Source organism: Cervus elaphus, chromosome 12, assembly GCF_910594005.1.
Source record: "Cervus elaphus chromosome 12, mCerEla1.1, whole genome shotgun sequence".
Taxonomy (NCBI): domain Eukaryota; kingdom Metazoa; phylum Chordata; class Mammalia; order Artiodactyla; family Cervidae; genus Cervus; species Cervus elaphus.
In genome coordinates, this window is record NC_057826.1 from 15,498,254 (window position 1) to 15,521,823 (window position 23,570).

At 40.5% G+C, this 23,570-nt stretch overlaps 1 protein-coding gene across 14 annotated transcripts in view; it reads right to left on the reverse strand.

Annotated features, from left to right (window-relative positions):
- The window catches only part of TTLL5 (tubulin tyrosine ligase like 5), a 307,882-nt gene that overhangs the window by 67,309 nt on the left and 217,003 nt on the right, over positions 1 to 23,570 (reverse strand). For all 14 annotated transcript variants that reach the window (XM_043920806.1, XM_043920805.1, XM_043920814.1 and 11 more), the window contains one exon: positions 12,183 to 12,400. In XM_043920806.1, coding sequence (XP_043776741.1) covers positions 12,183 to 12,400 — 218 coding nt within the window. The remainder of the gene's footprint in view (positions 1 to 12,182; positions 12,401 to 23,570) is intronic.

A 23,570-nucleotide genomic window follows, 5' to 3' on the forward strand; every position in this document is an offset into this window, starting at 1 on the left:
TTTGATTCTGCAGGCAATCTTTCTTAATATTAGAGTTATTCCTGTGTTTTAGAGATCTGGTTTGCAGGCTCATTTTGAATAGGAATCAATTTCCCCCTTTGTCTCTCTACTTGTTCATCCCTCCCTGTCTGAAGACTTCACAGTTGCCTCCACCCAGTCCCCCTGACTCCAATCTAGAACCAGACTTTACAGTGGTATTTTGGTGCCTCTGACACAGAGATGAATAGAAATTCAGAAGGCATTTCATTATCTTTCTAACTCTGTAGGCTCATGGCCTCATATAAAGATGGAGCCTCAGACAGTGGGTGCATGGCAGCTTTATCAGTCTCCCTGTAGGAGAGCCCACAGCATTCTTTAGCTCAGGATTTTCCAAGTTTGGTATACTGACATTTTGGACTGGATAATTCTTCACTATGGGAAACTGTCCTATGCTTCGCAGGATGCCTTTTATAGTTTTTTTAGTACCACCTCTAGACTCTACTCATTACACGCCAGTAGCAACAACCCTCCCCCCAACTCACAACCAATGACTCCAACACTGCCAAATGCCCTCTGGGGGCAGTATCATCTCCAATTGAAAAAAATTGCTCTTTTGTTTTCTATGAATGAGTCTCTCCTCTTGGGTAGGGCACTCTCAGGCCCCAATATGCCACAGGAGCTGAGGTCCAGGCTGCCACTGCCTGCTTCCACAGCAGGGCTCACAGAGCTCGTTGCTTCAGCCTCATTCACTGATTGCCATTTGTTGCAAGTACACTTTGGGGCCATGGAGATGCTTCCCTTGTTTCTTTTTTCTTCTTTAAGCTATTTATCTATCACTGTTGTGTTTGAAGCAGAGGGGGAATACTAAGCATAAACTTATGGAGCCAACTTGACTGGAAGTCAGCAAGTCCAAATCTAATCTTTTGTTTTGTTTGAAACTAAGCCTTCGCCTTCAATAGTCATCAGAGTTATTAGTGTTCAGGAAATCAGAATGTGTGTGAATTTCCATAGCCTGGTTACTACAGCCATATCACACTTAGGAATATCAGTTTGGTAACAACAAAAATGAGATTTAACAGGGAACAGTAACAGCAGCAGAAATTACAAACCACACCAACCAGCATGCAACAGATACTTACTATATGATCCCCTTTAATCCTAAGAACAACTCCATGATGTAGATAATATCTTACAGATAACAAAACAGAAGCTTAGAGATATCCCTAAATAACAGTCAATTAAGTGAAGAGCCAGGATTCAAATCTAATTTGAAATCTGGGGCTATTAGCAGTTGTTCTCCACAGCCTTCCATACTCTACATGGTCTAAATAATTAATGAAGAGATCTTTGCTACTTAATGGTCCCTGGTACATTCACCCTGACGCAAAATACTAAGTCGCCACTATCCCCACCTTCACCACCTTTGCCTCCTCCACTACCGTTCCCTGAGAACTTAGCATGAACATAAGCTCTTCCAGGGGCTGGAGACTGAACTCTCTCCTCTCTCAAAAATGATCTTCACGAAAACAGGTCTCATGTCTGTCTTGTCCACCGGTGTTATCACCAACATCCAGAGCAATGCATAGCAATGGACATTCAATATTTATACGATAAAAGGACAAAGACAAGACATCTGTCCCTAATAGACTTACGGAAAGCAGAACACATAGGAAAAGGAAAAATAAGACAAGGACGCAGATGGTAGAGTCAGCTGAGGAGTTGACAATGGGGCAGTTGGTCAACCTACATCAAGGTGATAAATTAGAACCTGATCTTGAATAAAAGGCAGGACTTTGACTCAAGATGGAGAAGGGCATTCTGTGCAGGGGGCATGACATGGGCAGGTAGGAACAATGAATGGAGCCAAGCAGACTAGAGACAGGATGGTGGATATACCGCAGAGGGCTTCAATGTCCAGAGCAAGGACTCTCAACTTTATCTTGCGGGCAACTGAAAGCCTCCAGAGAGTTCAGAAGAAAGGTTCAAAGAACTACTTTAGAGACAATATTTTTAAATTGCTTCCTAGGCCTATGCATGTACCCTATTTCTTTAAGTACCTATTTGGATAGTTTAAAAACTTCTACTGTGCTCTACGTGGGTTTTCTTTTTATTCAAGAGCCAATTTTGATAATCCATATTTTTCAAAATATTATCTTTCATCCAGTTTTAAAAATTTAGTAGCATATAACCATGTGCAGTGTTCTCCTGATTTTTCCATCTCCCCTATATCTACTTTTTTAAACTTTTATTTTTAATTCTCTTATCTTTCTGGCAGAACTGTGTGAAAATTATTTTCTGCTTCCCTGTCCCCCTACCCCAAACTAAAAAATGTTTTGGGTTTAGCTAATTTTGCTGCTTGTTTTTCAGTTTATATTGCTTTCTTCTTGATTTCCTTTGATCTGTTTTTCTTAGCTTTGTTTTATTGACCCTTTTCTAGCTTTTAGAGACGGAAGCTTAGTTCAGGTATGACAAATATGTGGCTTGCATATTCACTACTCTCAACATCAGACATTACAAATCTATCACAGCACTCTTTCTTGCTGAGCTCAGAGAAGTCTTCATAATTCTTTTTAATATGACACTGCTGTAATGAGTTGAAACCAGTTTACTGGTTGAAGCTAATTTGCCACTGTATCTTGGTTAATTCCTTTACAATCTTTCTGTATTTAATGCTGAAAATAATTATGAGTTTAGCTTTGAGTACACTGTTGCCTACATTTCAAACATAAGTTTGATATATATAATTCACTTTTTATCTTTAAAAATTATTTCAGCTTTATTGACTTGACAATTATATTTTTTATATATAACAATATATATTATTATGTTAATTATATATAACAATATAAATTATAAGTTATTCAAAGTACATTGAGGTGATTTGGCATATATATTGCAGAAGGACTCCCCCTATCTAGTTATTTAACATGTATCACTTCACATAGGGCTTCCCAGGTGGTGCTAGTGGTAAAGAACCCGTCTGCCAATGCAGGAGACATAAGAGATGAGGGTTTGATCCTTGGGTGGGGAAGATTCCCAGAGAAGAGCGTGACAACCTGCTGCAGTATTCTTGCCTGGAGAATCCCATGGATAGAGGAGCCTGGCAGGCTACAGTCCATAGGGTTCCAAAGATTTGGACACAAGAGAAGTGACTTAGTACACACACATCACCTCACATATTTATCTTTATCTTTTTCTTTCTCTTTTTCCTTCTTTTTGGTGAGAACATTTAAGTTCTACTCTCTTGGAAAACTTCAGTTATACCATACAGTGTTATCAACTATAGTCACCATATGTTATATTAGATCCTCAGATTTTATTTTTATTCACTTATAGCTGAAAGTTTGTACCCTTTTACCAACCTCTCCCTATTTCCCCCTACCCCAGGTCCTGGCAACAACTTTTCTTTGTTTCTATGAGTTTGGTTTTTTTTTTCATTGCACATGTAAGTGATGTGTGTGTGTGTGTGTTTTAGTCACTCCCTCATGTCCGATTCTTTGCAACCCCATGGATTCTAGCCTGCCAGACTTCTTTGTCCTTGGAATTCTCCAGGCAAGAATACTGGAGTGGGTAGTCATTCCCTTCTCCAGGGGATCTTCCTGACCCAGGGATAGAACCCAGGTCTCCTGCATTGCAGGCAGATTCTTTACTGTCTGAGCCACCAGTATTTCTTTTTCTGTCTGGCTTATTTCTCTTAGCATAATGCCTTAAAGGTCCACCTTATTTCACTTAGTATAATGTCCTCGAGGTCCATCTATGTTGTTAAAAAGCAGGATTTACTTCTTTCTCATGGTTGAATAATATTCCACTATATACATATATACTACATCTTCTTTACCCATTCATTGATGGACACTTTGGTTGTTTTCATATCTTGGCTGTTGTGAATCATGCTGCAATGAAGATGGGAGTGCAATATCTTTTCAACATCCTGTTTTCATTTTCTTTGTCCAGGAATGTTAGGGGATTCTATTTTTAATTTTTTGAGGAACCTCCATACTGTTTCCCCAGAGAAGGCAATGGCAACCCACTCAAGTACTCTTGCCTGGAAAATCCCATGGATAGAGGAGCCTGATAGGCTGCAGTCCATGGGGTCGAGAAGAGTCGGACATGACTGAGCGACTTCACTTTCCCTTTTCACTTTCATGCACTGGAGAAGGAAACGGTAGCCCACTCCAGTGTTCTTGCCTGGAGAATCCCAGAGACGGGGGAGCCTGGTGGGCTGCCGTCTATGGGGTTGCACAGAGTCGGCCACGACTGAAGCGACTTAGCAGCAGCAGCCATGCTGTTTCCCAGAGTGGCTGTGCCACCGTACATTTCCACCAACAGTACATATGGTTTCCGTTTCTCCACACCCGTGCCCACACTTGTTATTCCTTGTCTTTCTGATGACAGTCATTCTAACAGGTATGAGGTGGCACCTCCTGGGGGCTTTGAGTTGCCCTCCTCTGATGATTAGTAACGCTGAACTCCTTTTCCCGTGCCTCTTAGCCATTGGAACGTCTTCTTTGGAAAAACGTCCATTCAGGTTCTCTGCCCGTGTTTTAACTGGATTGTTTTTTCCCATTGAGTTGCATCAGTTTTTTATATAACTTGGATATTAACATTTTATCAGATATACGATTTACAAATATTTTCTCCCATGTGGTAGGTTGCATTTTCATTTTGTTGATCTCCTTTCCTGTGCAGAAACTTTTTAGGTTTGATGCAGTTCCACTTGTCTATTTTTTTTTTTTTTTTGCTGTCGAATCCAAAATATCATTGTCAAGACTGAGTCAAGATTACTGCCTATGTTTTCTTTTAGGAGTTTTATAGTTTCCATTCTAGCATTCAAGTCTTTATTCCATTTTGAGTTAACTTTTGTGTATGGTTTAAAATAGTGATACAGTTTCATTCTTTTGCATGCGGCTGTCCAATTTTTCCAACAGCATGTATTGAAGAGACTATCCTTTTCCCCCTTGTGTAGTCTTGGCTCTTTTGCCATAAATTAATTGACCAAACATGCCTAGGCTTATTTCTGGGATCTCTAGTCTGTTCCACTGATCTATGTGTCTGTGTGTATGCCAATACTGTTTTGATTACTGTAGCTTTGTAGCACTGTTTCAAATCAGGGAGCACGATCCTTCCAGTTTTGTTTTTCTTCTCAAGATTGTTCTGGTTATTCAGGCCAAATTTTGGGATTTTTGTTCTATTTCTATGAAAAATGCCATTGGAATTGTGATACAGATAGCACTGAATCTGTAGATTGCTTTAACAATATTAATTCTTTCAGTCCTTAAGCATGGAATATCTTTCCATTTACTCGTGTCTTCAAATTCTTTCATCAGTGTCTTACAGTGTTCAGTGTACACATTTTCTCACCTCCTTCACTATGTTTATTCCTAGGTATTTTTCTAACTCTGTACACCAATGTGCATTATTATTTCTGATGTAAGTTTAAAAGGCACTCTGTTCTTAATTTCTCTTTCTTATAGTTTATTGTCAGTGTATACAAATTCAATAGATTTCTATATATAAATTTTATATCCTAAAACTTTACTGAGCTTATTTATTAGTTCTAACAGTCTTTTGGTGGGGTCTTTAGGGTTTTCTATATGTAATATCATGCCATCTGCAAACACAGACAATTTTATTTCTTACTTTCCAAGCTGGATGCCATTTATTTCTTTTTCTTGCTTAACTGCTAAATAAAAGTGTCTAGAATGGGCTTTTCTGTCTTGTTTTGATATGTACAATTCTTATTTTTAATGTAGTTTCCAAAATAATTTTGATCTAAATGACTTTAAAAGAGTATTTTAACATTCTAAATTTATTTGAGCATTTGTCCAGATTTTCATATTAAAATCTCATTTCATTATAAAGTGATCAGAGAATGAAGACTGCATAATTTCTATTTTTTGAGGATTTATACTGAAATTGTCTAGTTTTGAAAAACATTCCATGGGAGCTCTGCAGGGCATTAAATTGCATGTTAATAATTTTATCTCATTAATTATACATATCAAAACCCTTTATGTCCTTAGGTTAGATCTATTTTGCCTATAATAATGACTATTCTATTTTCATTCTGGAATTCATTATTTTAGGTTGAATCTATCTTTTCTCTCATCATTTTTACCTTTGTACACTTTTTTCCTTAGAATTTTGGCAGAATTTTAACAATTCGTCCTGAATCTCACTAATTCCATTTTCTTCAGTGCCCAATCTCTATTTACTGTGTTCAATTCAATTTTTCACCCAGGTGTTCTCATTTCCATTCACTCCTTCCTTACCCCAGACTACTTGCTCTCAGACAGCTTTTTCGAGCTCGACACACCAATGCACACTGGGGATTTTTCTAAAATGTTTTCTTTCTTGATTAAACTTATTTTGGAGGTTGACAGCTCCTCTGAATCTTCTCCGTGGATCTTTCTTTAAAGCTATACTATCTATTTCCAGGCCCCAAGATTTTAAAATATTTGCTCATCCTCGGAGAAGGAAGTCTAAGTTTGCCAATAAGGACTGAGGATCGCAGAGGAATTGATATGAATTCTATCAAAGGCTATTTTAGGTTTCTATCCAAATCTTTAAAAAAAAATATTTATTTATCTATTTGGCTGCATCAGGTCTTAGCTGTTCTAAGACGGGCTTCTCTCTAGTGGCATGTGGGCTCCAGAGCATGTGGGCTCAGTAGTTGCAGCGTTTGGGCTTAGTTGCCCCATGCGTATGGGATCTTAGTTTTCTGACCAGGGACTAGAAGGCAGATTCTTAACTACTGGACCACCAGGGAAATCCCTATTCAAATCTTTTATAAAAAGGGATTTTTTCATAATCAGATAAGAAAGAAGGGAAGTAAGAGATGGAAAATACCCAACAGTCAAATTACCCTAATTTTAACATCTCAGCAAGGATGAATGAAAAGTAAGATTTTAATTTAAATTACCTAAGTATAAAATCACCAAAGGAAGAGTCATCATTCTATGAGTCTCATGTATTTCTCTCCCCACGGCACCATACATATCCCAATGATAACAACTGGTTAGATGTGACGTAGAGTACCTACTTTTCAGACTGATGTCATTGTCATCATGGCCAAAGCAAATCCTAAGATCTTCTAAGGCCACCACTGAGGTCCAAATGCTGAGAGCTAGTAAAGGAAAGAGAGTCTAAGTGGTGACTCCTCCACTGGCCCCCAGCTCTTTCTCTCTCCAGGCCTACCCTCTTAGAGCGAGAGGGTACTGTTTGGTATATTCCAGGGCTCCCAATGCTTTCCTACACTGCACTTCCATAGACAGGCAGGATAGAAAGCCCTCGATGCTGTTCTTCAATCCTTCTTGTGCTGCATCTAACAGACATTTCCCCAACATCTCAGTATGAGGGTGACACTAACTGTTCCTAACTTTTGAGCATTTCATTGGCCAATTAAGTGGCAAAACTAGTGTGGAAAGGAAGGGAAGTTAAGTTTCTGAGTGCTGACATGGCATTTTCCCAAAGGTAATATTTTAGGATGATTAATCTGTCCCTTGCTGCACAGAATGGATGTGAATAGACTGTTGGGGGATCTCTGAAATCAATGGTCTACGGGGAAGAGTATGGGGCTAGCACAGTAGGGGATATGAATCCTGGCTTTGGTTCTGCCACTGTCCATCTGTGTACCTTGCTATATCCAAAGCCCTGCACTGCGCCTTCCTCCAGGTTTTTATCTTTCAGCACTAAGAGTCTACGACTATATTATTTGGGAAATGCATAAATTAGAAATCTCATATTTAAGGATGGATACACTACAGCTTCAATCATATTTCTCAAAGCTACACATAATAAGACTGAAAAGCTGATAAAGATGGTTAACCTACAACATGACATCTTCAATGCTTACCTCAAGACCCTATTTTTGGACCATTCTAACTCCTGATCACTTTGCCTCCTGTTAATGACTCATTTGTTAAAAAGACACAACATATTTTTTTCTTGATCCTTATTTTTACATTTTTCTGAAATTAATTGAGCATCTCCATCACACTGCTGACCAAATGTTGAGGTCACATTAATTTGTGTTTGGATTAACATGCTCCTGGGTTTGGGACAGCTTTCCTGCCTCCTAATCCCTAGCAGCCTTTAGCAAATACCACTGTCCTGGGTGCTGACACAGAATAGCAGTTGGCTTCGAATTCTACCGAGGTCGCCCTGATGCAGAATATACTAAAACCTGGCAAGAAAAGGTAACTCCAGCTACTTAAAGAAAAGCCCTTTAGTTGAGTCTGGTGTTTCTCATGCACTTTTCTTTTCTCAGGGAAGTCCCAAGGTAAACAGCTTTGACCCTGCCTTTCCAAACTCATCTCTAGTCTATGAGTTTTGCCCACATCCCTGGCAAACACTAATCTTCTCACATTTCTTTCTCTATATTTCCTGGAGAGGATGATTCTGGCTCTGAAAAAAAAGTCTTTTACAAGGAAGAGACAGTTCATATGCATGTAGTTGTTCAGCGGCTGTCATCCTTTCTAGTTCAGCTGACTGCTTGGAAGAAATACCACAAATAGTTTTGAAAGGAGGATCTGAAGTTGGTACTAAATTATGAAGTGTTATAAACATTAGAGAGGAAAATCAAAAAAAGGGTATTGGCACCATGGAAAAGGCAAAAAAAAAAAAAAAATCTAAATCATTCTCTCCACAGAATTGACAAGTGAGATTTAGCTAAAGGAAATATAAGTCTATGAATCTGAGAACTATAACAAAGAACTGCTGGGCCAAGAAAGGATGGGGAAAATGGCTGTAAAGCGTCAGGATTAAAAAACAAACGTGCTCATAAAAAAGCTTTCAACAGAACAGACTGAAAACAAGTTATTTTGGTTAATTATTCAGTGGGGACGGTGAGTTTTGTTTTACAGATAGGAAATTGAAACCTTTAGAGGGACAGTGACTAGACTATTATCATAAAGAAATAGGACTCCACTATTCCAATTCTCAACTCCCTTTGCACCAAAATTCAAAAGACATTCCATCTTTTATGTTCTATTGTTTTCTAAATTCAACCCTCTAGGATGTGGAAACTTTGATGCTCTTGGAAATTGCTTCTATATTCGTCCAGTGCCAACTTCTGTGCTAGGAGAGGTTTGAAGTTCAACCCAAAAACACAGGGCTTGGCACGGTCAAAAGCTCATTACAACTTCTCATTAGTTGTGTCTCTTGGGACAACGATGGCATTCCTGAGTGTGACTCAGTATCGCCAGTCATAACTGAGGGTTCCTGATTAATCTGAACCAAGCCCGAATCAGGGCCGCAATAAGCTCAAGCAAATGAAGCAACACATGTTTTGTAGAAAGAAAGCAAAAACTTATGTGAAAATGTCTTGGAGTGCCATCTTAGTATTAACCATAACACCTAAAACTTATTTAGCATTTACTATGTACCAGGCACTGTATCTGTGCTTGACATTCATCATTTACTTCTCTTAATAATCCCATGAGGCAGGTACTATTATCATTTCTATTTTAAACAGGAAACTGAATCACACAGATGTCAAGTAACTTGCTATGCTGGCTAAGAACAAGTACTTTGGAACAATAAGAGTAATAATATGTCACCTGATAACTTAGGATCCTGATTTCAGAAGCCATGAAAGGTTTCTCTAGATTAAAAATAACTTCAGCAATCCAAATAAAGTATGGCGTTTAGGTTATTGTAACGTATGGGCGACAGTTTCTTCGTATTGCAGAGTCTTCAAATGTACCATGGCAATATAGGATGTTAACATGGGGAAAACTACATGTATGTATCTTTATGTGTACTATCTTTACAACATTTCCATAAATGTAAAATAATACTTACATGAAAAGATTTTTTCAAAAAACTTTATCTGGATGCTTCCTAGGCAGTGAACTTTTCACCGAGTCAGTTCAGAGACAAACAGTGCTACTCTTCTTCCTAAAAGTCTGAGAGTATATTGAAAACAGGGGGGTCCTCAAGCCCTACATTTTACACGTAAAGGAGAGGACGCTGAGGTCTCCACTAGTGCTAACTTATTTAGCTTCACAGACTTGTGCTAGAGTTTTAAAGGCAAATTGGAAACTATTTCCTGGAACAACGCCTCAACAGCATGCCTTTTGATACTTGGATTATATTTTTTAAATTGTGAAGAAATCTTGTTTTTCCCCCCTCTTTTGTGCTTTTTTGGTGCTGAGCTGCTTCCGGTTTTCCCACACTCCTGCCTGTCAGAGACAAGAAACCACAAAAATGCAGCAGAGCGAAGCCTGTCCGTAGAGCTGCAATTCCATCTTAGAAGTCTGAAGAGCTCTCCTGCCAGTAGCGAGTCCAGGGCGGTGAGTGGGGTCCTCAAATGTCTGACCCCGCTCCTGCCAACAGAGCTCCCCTCTCCACCAGGGCACGAACCACATCGGCCACCACAGGCCATCTCAGCAATAATTGAAAAGACCACGGCAAACAGCACACTCGCAAATTCAACATTCATTTCCCCGCCTAACTGTGGGCTTTTCAAACCTGGGAAGGAGTGTGTGCTTTTGGAATGCTTACGATGGTTACTAAGACTTACAGAGGCCTGAAGTGTGCCAGGTATTGTTCTATGTACTTTACATATATTAAATGTTCATCTTTATCAACTGCCCCATGAAACAGATATTATCTCCACAAATAAGGGAAGAAACAGTTCTAGGGGGCTGTGTTAGCTCTTCATTGCTGTCGTAGGCTCTCTCTAGTTGCGGCAAGTGGACTTCTCGTTGGGGTGGCTTCTCTTGTTACCGAGCACGGGTTCTAAGCGTGCAGGCTTCAGTAGTTGTGGCTCACAGGTTAAGCTGTCCCACAGCAAGTGGGATCTTAGTTCCTGGATCCAGGATCGGACCCGAGTCCCCTGTGTTGGCAGGTGGATTCTGAACCACTGGACCACCAGGGAAGTCCCCAAGTAAGGAAATTGAAGCCAAGAGTTTAAGTAAATTGCAACTTGTTGAAGATCTCGCATCAATGAAGCGTGAAGGGGGATCTGACACAGGCCGTCGGGCCCCAGGGGCTGCACCCTTAAGAAACTGAGAGAGGCCACACATCCTTCCTGTCATGCCATCAGCTCTCAACCACAAACTGAACCGTCCTACTGCTCCAGAGAGTCTTCTAAAGTCATTACAATGCCAGTTATTTCTAGAACAGTGCTTGGCACTTAGTAGGCACTGAATAAATATTTGCTGAATAAATGAATCTGGCAGCAGTATAATTAAAACAACCACAAGGGATTGTTTTCCGATCCAAATCCAGAATTTGATTCATTATCCAAGGGAGGGGGGGAAACATGAACTGCTTTTTATGTGCCCTAGGATTCCTTTTTACAACTTGAGTTGATTTTGTGAAGGACAAATGAATGGGGAACCTCAAGGAGAGCAAGAGAAATACACAAATCTCTTCTAGGTGATCATCCTTCAGGGGTTGCCTCCTCCTCTGGACAGCTTTGGTAAGTCCCCAGTTTTAAATGGACAGGGGCTGCTAGAACCAACACTTTTTTTTTTTACCAGTCCATTTCTAGTTTTCTAGGGAAAATGGCTGGAGGTAGAGTGAAGAATGTGACCTAAAACATGTATGTGATGCAGGTACCGAGATGTTTTTTCAGGTAAAATAGGAAGATGACAAAAGGTATTAGAAACATTGTTGCTCACAGAGCCTGATGACTAATGTCAATGAAGTTAATTCATCTAACCAGATCCCAATCCTATGTCTTCCCTTCCAAATGCCTAAACACAAATAAACAAGGGTGGAGGTGAGGGAAGGGTGTTGCATTTTATATGAAATTGAAAAGATCTAACTCTGTAGAATGACTGAAAGAATACATCCAGGAGGAAGCTCTCATTTCCCTCCTCCAAGCCCACAGTTCAGCACTGTTATCAGGTGCCGTGTCTGATTGAGGCTCCTGCTAGAGGCCACAAGAGTTAGCTGCCAATGACCCTGAACCTGCCAACTGCAATGCTCGCCATTACCCTTGGTGAACTTAAAAGAGCAGTCTCTGCCCCTCTCCCAGGGTACAGCCTTGACACTGGCCATATTGTAATAGCTCCCCCGGTAATTCTAGCTTACAGCCATGGCTGAGAAAACAGTTGGCCTTTATTCCCCATCAGGTGTTCTTTTCAACATTGCAGTACACATTGTCTTGAGCCTCCATAAGTAAAGAGCATTGTTAGCACAGAATTGATACAACTCAGAAGGAACTGAACAGAAGAATCCTGAAAACTTACTTGGAAGCCCTTTGGGATGTTGCCTTTCTGAGGACTTGTTTGTGACTGGGTGGGGGTTTGGGGACCAGGGAGGAGGAAGAACTTGCAGGTGGCACCACTTTTTGTGGCAGAGTCGTTGGCTTCTGGCCACTGGCTGTGGCGCTTGGAATTCTGCAAGCTGCACCATTATTTATTGTCCATAAATTGGAGTTAGGTAGTGTCTGGCTGCCAAAGATCGCCTACAAGAAAAAGAAAAAAAAAAGATTGATGGAGATATTCTTCACAGTCTGTTTGCTGTAAGTGAATAACTGGTTTGCAATCCTGAGGGGGAACAAAAGGAAAAGGGACACCATTCAAATGAAGCAATTTTAAAGAAAAAACATCTCCTCCAATAATGGCAGTGCAGGTTTAGATTCAGAGAAGGGAAATCTCTTTTAGCAAAAAAGAGTGGAGATGGTCTTGTTGAAAGTGCCCTGGGCTAGGAATCAGGGCAGGCGGGTACTGTGTATTGTCCGTAGATGTGAATTAGAGAAGCATTTGGTATCTCCCGGTCTTAGTATTTCCCTTCATTGTTAAATTCAACAAGAATTTAATGAATGCCTCTTGTTGGGTGTCGAGTACTAAAAGTATGGCACAGAACAAAAGTGACTTGAACCTGACTCAGTTCCAGCCCACTCATAGAACTCTGACTCCCCTAGAAGGTCTGCACCTTTGAGGAAAGGGAATGAGCCGGTGTGGAGTAGTAACACCTTGATGACCTAAAGATTATTAACGTTAAGACCTGCACTTGGAAACACTTTCAAAGTAAAATTACCACATGGATACTGGTTATTATACATGAATATAATATCAAAACAAAGGTATTTTTGCTTAGAAAGTAAGCCTACAGATACTAAATAAAGACCCCAAAATCACCATCTAGACATCACAAATATCAACATGTACTTGTAGGAAGGATGTACATTTAATTGTACACTTCCTCAGAGAGAGGCTTAAAACAACTCTTGCAACTTATTTACCTCATTAGAAATAGTTTTTTGTGTGTGTTACAATTTTTGTTACTGATTCCTGAAATATGTTAACACTGCTTTCAGCATGCATGCCTCATAAAAGCTTTAAATATAAAAGGATATTAGGAGGAAAATATAATTGACAAAAGACATAGGACTTATTAAAAGGATTCCTGGAAATTGATTTCCATCTACAGGCACTACATTTCAAGAGGCAATGGGAGAAATGTCATTTTCTCATGGCAAGGCCTGAAGGAATATCAGATGCTCTCAGGAGACATTCACCTTCTAGGTAAACTACACTAGCAGTATTTCTGTCCTTTACAAACTTTCGTTTTTGAGATATAAAAGATGAACTGAGTAGCTTTAGTAAAGAGTTGTTTATCAATCCTTCTACACTAATGCCTTAGAATGTCCCATTTCAGGAAAATGTGTCCAAAGGTCCCTGGTTGGGCAGATACGGGGTTGGGGGGGGGGGTAGTTGGCATTCTTGTGTGGAGGGAGTGTTTGGTTGAGAGGCTTGACAAACAGCAAAGTGATTTCAGAGGTGGGAGATCACGGCAGTTTCTTGCAGACCAACTGGACTGAGATGGTCCTCATCTCGGGAAGCCACCTGAGAGGGAACTGAAGAGTGGCTCACTTGCCTCTACCTCTGACCAGAGCGGGGGAGCCAAGGAAGACCCGAGTCCAGGGAGAAAGCCTAGCGTGCAGGGCCGCAGCGTGTGCACGGGGCTGCACGCTGGGGCGCGGGGAGTGGGAGCAAGGGCGTGGGCCCTCTGTAACCAAGGGGTGCAGCAGAGGCCAGCTTGTGGAACTGGCTCAAAAATAAACCCACCCCACCATGTCTGAGGGCCTAAAAATCTATGGGAGAGATTCAACTGGAAGGAAGGAGGGTAGCAGGAAAGGGTGACCCCAGACTTCCATTTTCACCACTACCTCCCAATAAGTGAGCTTAGACTGAAGAGTGCTTGCAGGATGCCTCGCTCAGGGTAGGGGGGGAAACCAGAACTGACAATGAGGGCTAAAGAGTTCTATACTGGCCATCTATAACACATTCATGGGATGAGAAGTAGAGGAGGAAAACCACCGTTAGTGAAGAACTCACGGAAATAAAAACATTCTTTATTGAGTTAGGTTTTTCACACAGTGACGGAACTGCCATCAGGAAGAACATCTATTCAATACATGTTTCCGTGGTGACAACTTAACCATATTTCAAATTTGTTTAAAAACTCTTCCTGGGACATCTAAATACAAATAAAAAGATGGATAAGAAGAGCAAGGTCAGAACAGTGAGTACAGTAAGCTTCTATTTGTGTGAAAAAGGAAAAAGGATACTTACAAACATATCTTTATATGCCAATACACATACACAAACATATACACCATGTTGGTACCTGTACAGAACAATTCTGAAAGGATTAAAAACAAAAACTGGCAGCTTCCATGGGAAAGAACTGGTTAGCTAGGGGTTAGGGGAAAAGGGAAACCAATTTTTTACTATATATCATTTGTGTCTTTTTGAATTTTATACCCTCTAAATGTGGTTATTTATTCTAAAAATAAATTATTGAAAAGTCAAGAGTAAGTCAAGTTCTAATAAGATGTGAGCAGGCAGCAGATTAACTTTCTAAGTATAAATCAAAATATCAAATGAAGCCCAACTGGTTCGAGGACTTGCCATTAGACTGTGGTGAAGAAGGAAATGACTGTTCAACACTTACTGTGGCTTCAAGACCAGATTAGGTCATCAGCGAAAGGCAAAGGCTCATGGAAGTGGAAAGGAACATGGCTCTACAGTCAGGTGTGACAAGTGGTTAGGGCGTGATAAGATGGACACGCTCAGTCGTGTCTAACCCCTTGTGATCCCATGAACTGTACCCTGCAAGGCTCCTCTGTCTGTGGAATTCTCCAGGCAAGAATAATGGAGTGGGTAGCCATTCCCTTCTCCAGGGGATCTTCCCAACCCAGGGATCGAACCCAGGTCTCCCTCATTGCAGGCAGTCTTTACCATCTCAGCCCCCAGGGAAGCCCATAGTCAGGTATGCCGGGACTCAAATGTAGGCTCTGTCACTTGTAAGCTGGGTGACCTTTCAAGTTACTTAACTTCTCTGAGCTTTAGCTTCCTCATCAGCAATTACAATCACTTGGCTGGACTGTGGGGGATTAGATGAGGATCAATAAGTAAACGTAGCCCAGGCACTCAGTAAAGGTTTCTTGAAACAAAGTGAAGCCCCAGGCACACAGCAGAAACTGAAATGCCCCCTTCCTTCCCAAACTACCCCCTCAGTTTACTGAGGGACCAAAGGACGGCCGACATGCAAGTCTGCTTATCTGCAATGACCTGTGAGTGGTAGTTGGTTCTGTGCTCTTCAGCATATTTTTCTAGTCTTATGATGATGCTCACTAGCTGCAAGAGCAAACTCATAAAATGAAAGCACATGTGCAGGTTCCCCAGATCATATTTACGCAATTCTTTTTGGCAGAACAGCCTTTTTCTCTTCTAAACGCTTATAAAAATGCATTCGTATCTGTCTTATCACATTTAGCACAATTACCTTGTATTACAGCCACTTATATACATACTTTTTTCTGCGTCTGGACAATACATACTGGAAATGCCTGCCTTTGTACTTGATTAATTTTTGTTTCACTAACAGTGCCAAGAAGGCTGCCTTGTGTACAAAAGGTGCTTAACAAACATTTACTCCATAAGTGAAGAAAAAAACACCTCCTATTATACCAACTACTAAAGTCCTATACAAGGAAATAGACAAGTTTGTGTTTACATAGAGATGTAATCTTGTAGAAGGACCATTCTCCAGAGTCTGAATAGTGAAAGTGCCTAGTATGTTTCGTGTTCAACTTACACTCAGCCACAATACATAAGTTAAGCCCTTCTTCAGATTCCAAATGAAAATAAATTCACCTTCCTAGATGCACATACTGTGGCAGGACCTCAGACACTTGTTCCATAGTAATAAGATGAGTCTCTACCTCGAAACCACAAAATAAACTAGGAGAATTTATTGCTTAGGAGACTCACTTGCCTGGATACTAATAGTTCTTCTTTCCTTCCCCCCAAAACTGTCCTGATTTTGTTTCGGTAAAAACATGTGCCCACCTAGAACACTGTATTTCCATCTCTCCTGTACCTTGAGATAACCCTGTGACCTAGTTCTGAATGGTAAATAGAGAAGCTTCCAGGTGCAGTTCTGGGAAAACTCTTCAAAGGGGGCAGACTGGGCTGGCTGGGGCACAGCTGTTGCCCTTGACTGTCGCTGTCCTTCACCCAGAACATGGCCGTCTACTCAGAGGCAGACAAGGTGGAGGTTCCTTGCTAAGGATCGCAGAGGATAAAGACAGGAGGAACACGGGTTCCTGACAGCGCCATGGACTTTAGGAGCACCTCTATCTCTAGATGCCTGGTTATACAGGGGAAAGAAAATAAATCTTTAACTTGTTTAAACAGCCATGGGTGGGAAGTGTTCTATTATATGTAGCCAAATGGAATCCTAACTGAGCTGAGATATAATTCTCCATCTACCAAAGAGTCAAGCTGGTTTCAGCCTCAATATAACAAAAATGTAACTGCATCTCAAAAATAGCAGTCTTCCCAAATACAGTAAAAAGCTTCTAGGTTCTCATTCGTCATTTGGGGATCATACACTTATAAACTGAATGGATATTGAACTTGTTATAATTCTATGCCATCCAAAATTCCCCAAAGTCAGTAATGTGTCAGACAAGTTCCCAAGTGTTGCACCAAAGCCAAGGCTAAGTGGAATGAGATTAAAGTAATCAAATCTGATGAGAAGAAAACCAGAAAGTACTCAGGCAAAGATAAAAGCAGACATATAGATGTGTGTAGAATATTGGCAGAAATCAGCCTCCTCAAACCTCCCCCCCGCCCCTGGCCCCCACAGCCTGCATTGACCCTAACCCTACAAGTCTACCACTACGACAGATTATGTGAACTGCTTTGTCCTGGTATTCATTCGTAAATAAACAGGAGCATTATACAAAGTTCTCGCCGTGTGATTTCTAAGCACTGTGAGGTGTGGACAGAGTATCAGCACCCCGCACTTGGGGGCTAGCCCTGGGACGGGACCTGCACTGTCACCGGTCACTGTCCTGGGAATGCGAAAGCTGGGTCAGCACCGGCCTCCATTCACGACCTGGTCAACAAACACAAGCCTTTGCTTCTTTATTGGGTGTGGGAAACAGCAATGCTTCGGCAAGGACGCTCAGAGAAAACCACAGTTGGAGGGTTGGCTTGGCCCCAGACAAAAGACTGGGAAGGCCCTCCTTCTCCCACAACAGAAGGGTAATCGTGGGTGGGAAGGAGGAATCTGTGATAGACAGAACACAGACTGCAGCTTGGAAGGTCACATGGAAGCAAGATCTGGGTTCTCTTACTTGAAAGATAATACTGTTCAAAGATTAAATTCTGGGAGGTTGTGTGGTGTGTGTGTGTGTGTGTGTGTGTGTGTTTTAATTCCTTCCAGAGAAACACCCCTTTCAGTCTTGACTCAGGCTTCTTGGTGAGGGAGTATAACTGGATGCCTCCCTGCAGTGAAATAACTCTCTAAATTCATTTTTTTTTAAATTAAGGTAGATGAAGCAGGCAAATATTAATCTCTATTTGAGCTGGTTAACATCACTTTGTACCCCCTTTTTCTCTGCTATCAGAACAGCAAACATTTTAGGCATCTTTCTCCCCATGTGATATTTTATCCTAACTTGGATAAAGTTTCCATAATATGGCTTCTAGTTCTGGCAACTCAAGTACTGGATGGTTTATCTCCCTGAGAAGGTAAGATGCTAATCACTCATCTTTACTACAACCAGGCTGAGAGTTGCTCAAAGCAAAGAGCAGATTACGTGCAACCATACAATGCTGTAAAAAAGGCAGAGGGACAGTGCTGCGCTTAGTCGCTCAGTCATTCAGTCGTGTCCAACTCTGCGACCCCATGGACTGTGTAGCCCGCCAGGCTCCTCTGTCCGTGGGGATTCTCCAGGCAAGAATACTGGAGTAGGTTGCCATGCCCTCCTCCAAGGGATCTTCCTGACCTAGGTATCGAACCCAGGTCTCCCTCACTGAAGGCAGATTCTTCACCGCCTAGGTCACCAGGGAAGCCAGGGGGAGGGTAAGGTAGCTGTATCTATTTGGGCAAAATCAAGCTTCCAAAAGGTCTTCATCCCACCCTGTATGCAGTTCTTGGCTGTCTTCATTTCACAGCGTTCGTCAGCTGGGGCAAGTCTGAAAGCTGAGCAAGATAGAGAGTACAACTTCCGGTACTGCAGCCAGCAGTGGGTAATGCTAGGACCCCAACAGGGATGGGGCAGAAACCCTGAAGATGCTCTGGTTCACATAGAGAGAGACGGATGACCTGGGCACTGAGACAGGACTCTGAGACGCCAAAGAGATCTGGAAGTCGGCTGGGATTCCCTTCCATTTCTAAAACCAGTTAAGAATTTATTTCTCCTTTAGCAGCTAGGAAAGAAGGCTCTTACTAGTTCCAGTGACCTATTCCAAAGGATGTGAATACAGGTGCTTACTGGGACAGAACAACTGAGAAGAGAGGATTATTCACCAACCAACTGAAAACACTTGCTTCAGGCAGTCCCTAAATCAGCCGTACCTACCAACATTTGAGAAACAATGCAGGCCATTAAAAAGAGATATTCAAATATACTTACAGGCTTCAGACTTTCTGCAGCTAAGCATACAAAGATACCAACAGTGTCTCTCGGTTGATGTCTCAGTAGTATTGAGACTCTTGAACAGATCTTGGGCTAGGTGTGTGTTACAAAGTCCTACTATGAGGCAGCAGGCTAAGGCCAGGGCTGCAGCCCATGGTCACAAAGCTACCTAGCCCTAGGACGTCACACAGACGACATTCCCTCACTAGCAGCCCCATCACCCAACCAAATGACAGGCATACATTGGGAGAGGCTTATATTCTGAGGGCAAATTTAGACTCCAATGACTGTAGACTCTGCATTGCTTTCTATTTTTCCTTCCCTCAATACTCAGAAATATTTGGCAGACTAATGGTTTTTTTGAAACACGTTCATTAAAAAAAAGGAAAACTGTTTTAAAAGTCATTTTGAATTCTGTCCTCTGATAACCTCTAGCAATATTTAGTCTCTTTTCTGTATATAATCACCTATTTTCTAGGCATATTATACATTATTTCTGTGGGCTTACAAAAATTGGCATATGATGTCTGATTTTTTGGAGACTTTTTTCATTCAAATATCTTTCTTGAGCATTTGGTTCCATATATATAAGGGCAGATCTAGATCACTGTTTTTAATGGCTATCTATTTTCTATTGGGCTTCCCTGGTGGCTCAGTGGTAAAGAATCTACTTGCCAATGCAGGAGACATGGATTCGATCCCTGGGTTGGGAAGATCCTCTACAGAAGGAAATGGCAACCCACTTCAATATTCTTGTCTGGGAAATTGCATGGACAGAGGAGCGTGTCAAGCTACAGTCCATGGCATCACAAAAAAAGTCAGACATGACTTAGCAACTAAACAACATTTTCTATTACAGTTAATCATAATTTACTTAACAAGTCACCAACAGTAGAATACTATAAACTAACACAGAAGATCTATATTTGCAATTAAGGAACTAAGTTTCCAATACATGTTTAAGCGGGAAAAAGTAGGCCCCCTAAAATTTTATACTTTCATTTTGAAACCACACACACACACACACACAGAAGTTTTCACCAGTTTAATTCTCTATTTAAGAATAGTGTTGTAATAAACATCATGTTATTTATACCTTTTGATATATGCTGGATCATTTCCTTAAAATAATTTCTTGAAACAGAATAGCTAGATCAGAAGGCTGCTGCTGCTGCTACATCTTTTTTAATACATATTCTCAAATTGCCCTCTGTAAGGCTGTACCAATTATATTTCCATCAGTATGTTTGGAAGAATAACTGCCTTACCTTTCCTTGATTATTATAAGTAAATACAACATGTCCTATGGAAAGCTGGCTCCTAATTTGTTGCTAATGCTGTTTCTCTTTTTCTCTAATGTTTATAAGACATTTATGCTTTTGGACAAACATATTATTTTTTTAACCATTTTATCATGGTACTATTAATCATTCTTTTTACTCTTTCTCCTCATGTCTCTCGCTAGCAATAATTTGCATATAATTTCCTTCTGTCCAAATAAGTAAATACTAGTTTTTAAAAATGTAGATAATTGACCAGTTCTTGCCTCCTTTGTCAAAGATAAGGTGTCCGTAGGCATGTGGATTTATCTCTGGGCTTTCTATTCTGTTCCACTGATCTATATTTCTGTCTTTGTGCCAGTACCATACTGTCTTGATGACTGTGGCTTTGTAGTAGAGCCTGAAGTCAGGCAGGTTGATTCCTCCAGTTCCAGTCTTCTTTCTCAAGATTGCTTTGGCTATTCGAGGTTTTTTGTATTTCCATACAAATTGTGAAACTGAATCAGTTCTAATGAGATGGAAGAAGCTGGAGCCCATTATACACAGTGAAGTAAGCCAGAAAGATAAAGCCCAATACAGTACACTAATGCATATATATGTAATTTTAAAAGATGGTAACAATAACCCTATATGCAAAACAGAAAAAGAGACACAGATGTACAGAACAGACTTTTAGACTCTGTGGGAGAAGGCGAAGTGGGATGTTCTGAGAGAATAGCATTGAAACAAGTATACTATCAAGGGTGAAACAGATCACCAGCCCAGGTTGGATGCATGAGACAAGTGCTCAGGGCTGGTACAAACGGGAAGACCCAGAGGCATGGGATTGAGAGGGAGGCAGGAGTGGGGATCGGGATGGGGAATACATGTAAATCCATGGCTGATTCATGTCAATGTATGGCAAAAACCACTACAATATTGTAAAGTAATTAGCCTCCAACTAATAAAAAAAAAAAAAAGAAATTAGCATAAAAAATGTAGATAATTAGTATTTTATGAGCCTTGAACTTCTAAACCACCTTCTTAAATAGCATTCAAACCAATTTCTCCTTCTGGCATGAGGAGTTTAACTAAACACAAGTTGAGATTATAATGTTATGGACATGTGCATGAATACTCAGTCGCTCCATCATGTCCAGGTTTGCAACATCGTGGACTGTAGCCTGCCAGGCTACTCTGTCCATGGGATTTTCTAGGCAAGAATACTGGAATGGGTTGCCATTTCCTTCTCCAGGCAATATTCCCGACCCAAGGATTGAACCCGCATCTCTTGAGTCTCTGCACTGGCAGGTGAATTCTTCACCACTGAGCCACCGGGGGAGCCCCAAAGGTTAAAAGTACATTTAAGGCTAAAAGTAATATACAACAGAAGATAAGTCTGCATCTTCAGGTTCACTGAAGTCTTATTTGCAGTAGCTAAGATGTGGAAGCAATCTAAATGCCTATAAACTGATGAATGGATAAAGAAAATGTATATGCATGTGACAGAGTATCATTAAGTCTTAAAAAATAAAGAAATCCTGCCACAAACTACAATAGGTGAACCTTAAGGATATTATGGTAAATGAAATAAACCATCACTAAAAGATAATATGACACGATTTAAGTGATACGAGGAATCCAAAGTAATCAAATTCACAGGAACACAAAGTAAAGTGGTGAATGTCAGGGGCTGGACGGAGGGGAAAACAGTTCAATGTGTGTAGAGTTTCAGTTATGCAAGATGAAAAAGTTTAGTAATCTGTTGTACAACCACATGCACACAGTAAAAATACTGTACAATAAACAAAAATCTCTAAGAGGGTAAATTTATGATATGTGTTTTTTACCACAATGAAAAACAAAGAAATACATAACAATAAGAGCAACAAATTTTTATTGAGCTTTTATCATGGTCAGCGTTGCTCTAAGTGCTTTACATACGGTATCATATAACGTTCCCAACCACTTATGGTGGGTCCCATCATCACCTCCATCTACAGAGGAAATCAGAGCACAAAAAGGTTTCATGGTCTGTCCATGATGGCAAGTCCTGGGAGGAGTCTTATTCCATGGTCCCACTACACTACACTGCCTTCCTCATTTATGCCATGCTGACTCCCTTTTTATAGCAATTCCACTGAAGTTAAATCTATCTCCCTTCCAAAGCAAATCTAAAGCAAACCTAGCAACGTGTCCAACTTTTACCAGATGCATTTAAAAGACAGAGATTTCACTTAATTTATTCCAAGAAGAAAGGGTTGAAAAAAATTTGTGCATAAGCAAATCTTTGTTACTTACTTGGAAAGTTAAAGTGTGCAAGAATATGTGTGTGCATGTATAATAAATAAAGGTAATCTCAAAAGATCACCAATGACCCCAGACTGAGAGTTCAATTGGTTAAAAAAATAATTCATAACCTTACTTTCAATTGTCTCTTTTATCTTTTATTTACTAGTGGTAGTTTTAGGGAATTATTTCTGTATCAGTGTCCTTGTTCTCCTAATAATGTGTTTGCCTCATATCTTCTGATGAGTAAATGAAATAATTAGATAAGGTCATCTCTATGTTCCTTTACAACTTTAAATTCAGAGTTTCTAAATAGCTAACTTGCCTTTGTCTTCAAATGTATAGTTTATTTTATTTGGCTCAGAATATCACATGTTGACCTACTGTTTATCTTACATAAACTTTGCTGTCATATAGCTATTAAGTTTTTTCCTGTGGCTGCATCCATCACAGATGGATGGGGTTCTTTATGTTTAAAGATGAAGTCTTTCATCATTTCACACAAAGTAACTGCTGTGAGTCCCTCATATGCCCACAGAAAAACAGGAAAAAGCCAGAGGTCACAGAGTGAGGGGAGGGAATGAAACTGGCCACCAGGCAACTGTGGCAGAACCCACATTTTAAGGGTCGGCGGCAAACAAGGTCAATCCCAAGCAGCGGGCAGGTGAAGAGTTGTCTCTTAACATAACTACAACCAGGTGGGGTTTCGAATTTTGATTCATTGTATTGACCTTTTCTTTTATATTTATGTGTATGGATGTATAGCAGCAGCAACAATCAAACTCGAATGCCTTATCTGACTGATGATAAATGTATAAAACAAGGAGAAAATGAAGTGTCACTTACTCATGGGGGAGGCAGGTAGAGTGGAAAAGGGCTTTAGAACCCTCTAACCTGGCTTGTCTACTATAACTGCAATAAAGCTAGCTCTACAACCTGTGTAAGTTACTTACAGTTTTTGAGCATCAGTTTCCTCACTAGTGGAACGGAGATAATACTACATCTAGCATACAAAACGCACTCATGATATACCTGTTTCCTTGCTCTCACCTTCCTCCTTCCAAGCAACAGCTTAGAAAACACTCTGGTAATAACCAGGGGATATCTATTACTAGTAGTAATGAATCAGCATAATGAACTGATGT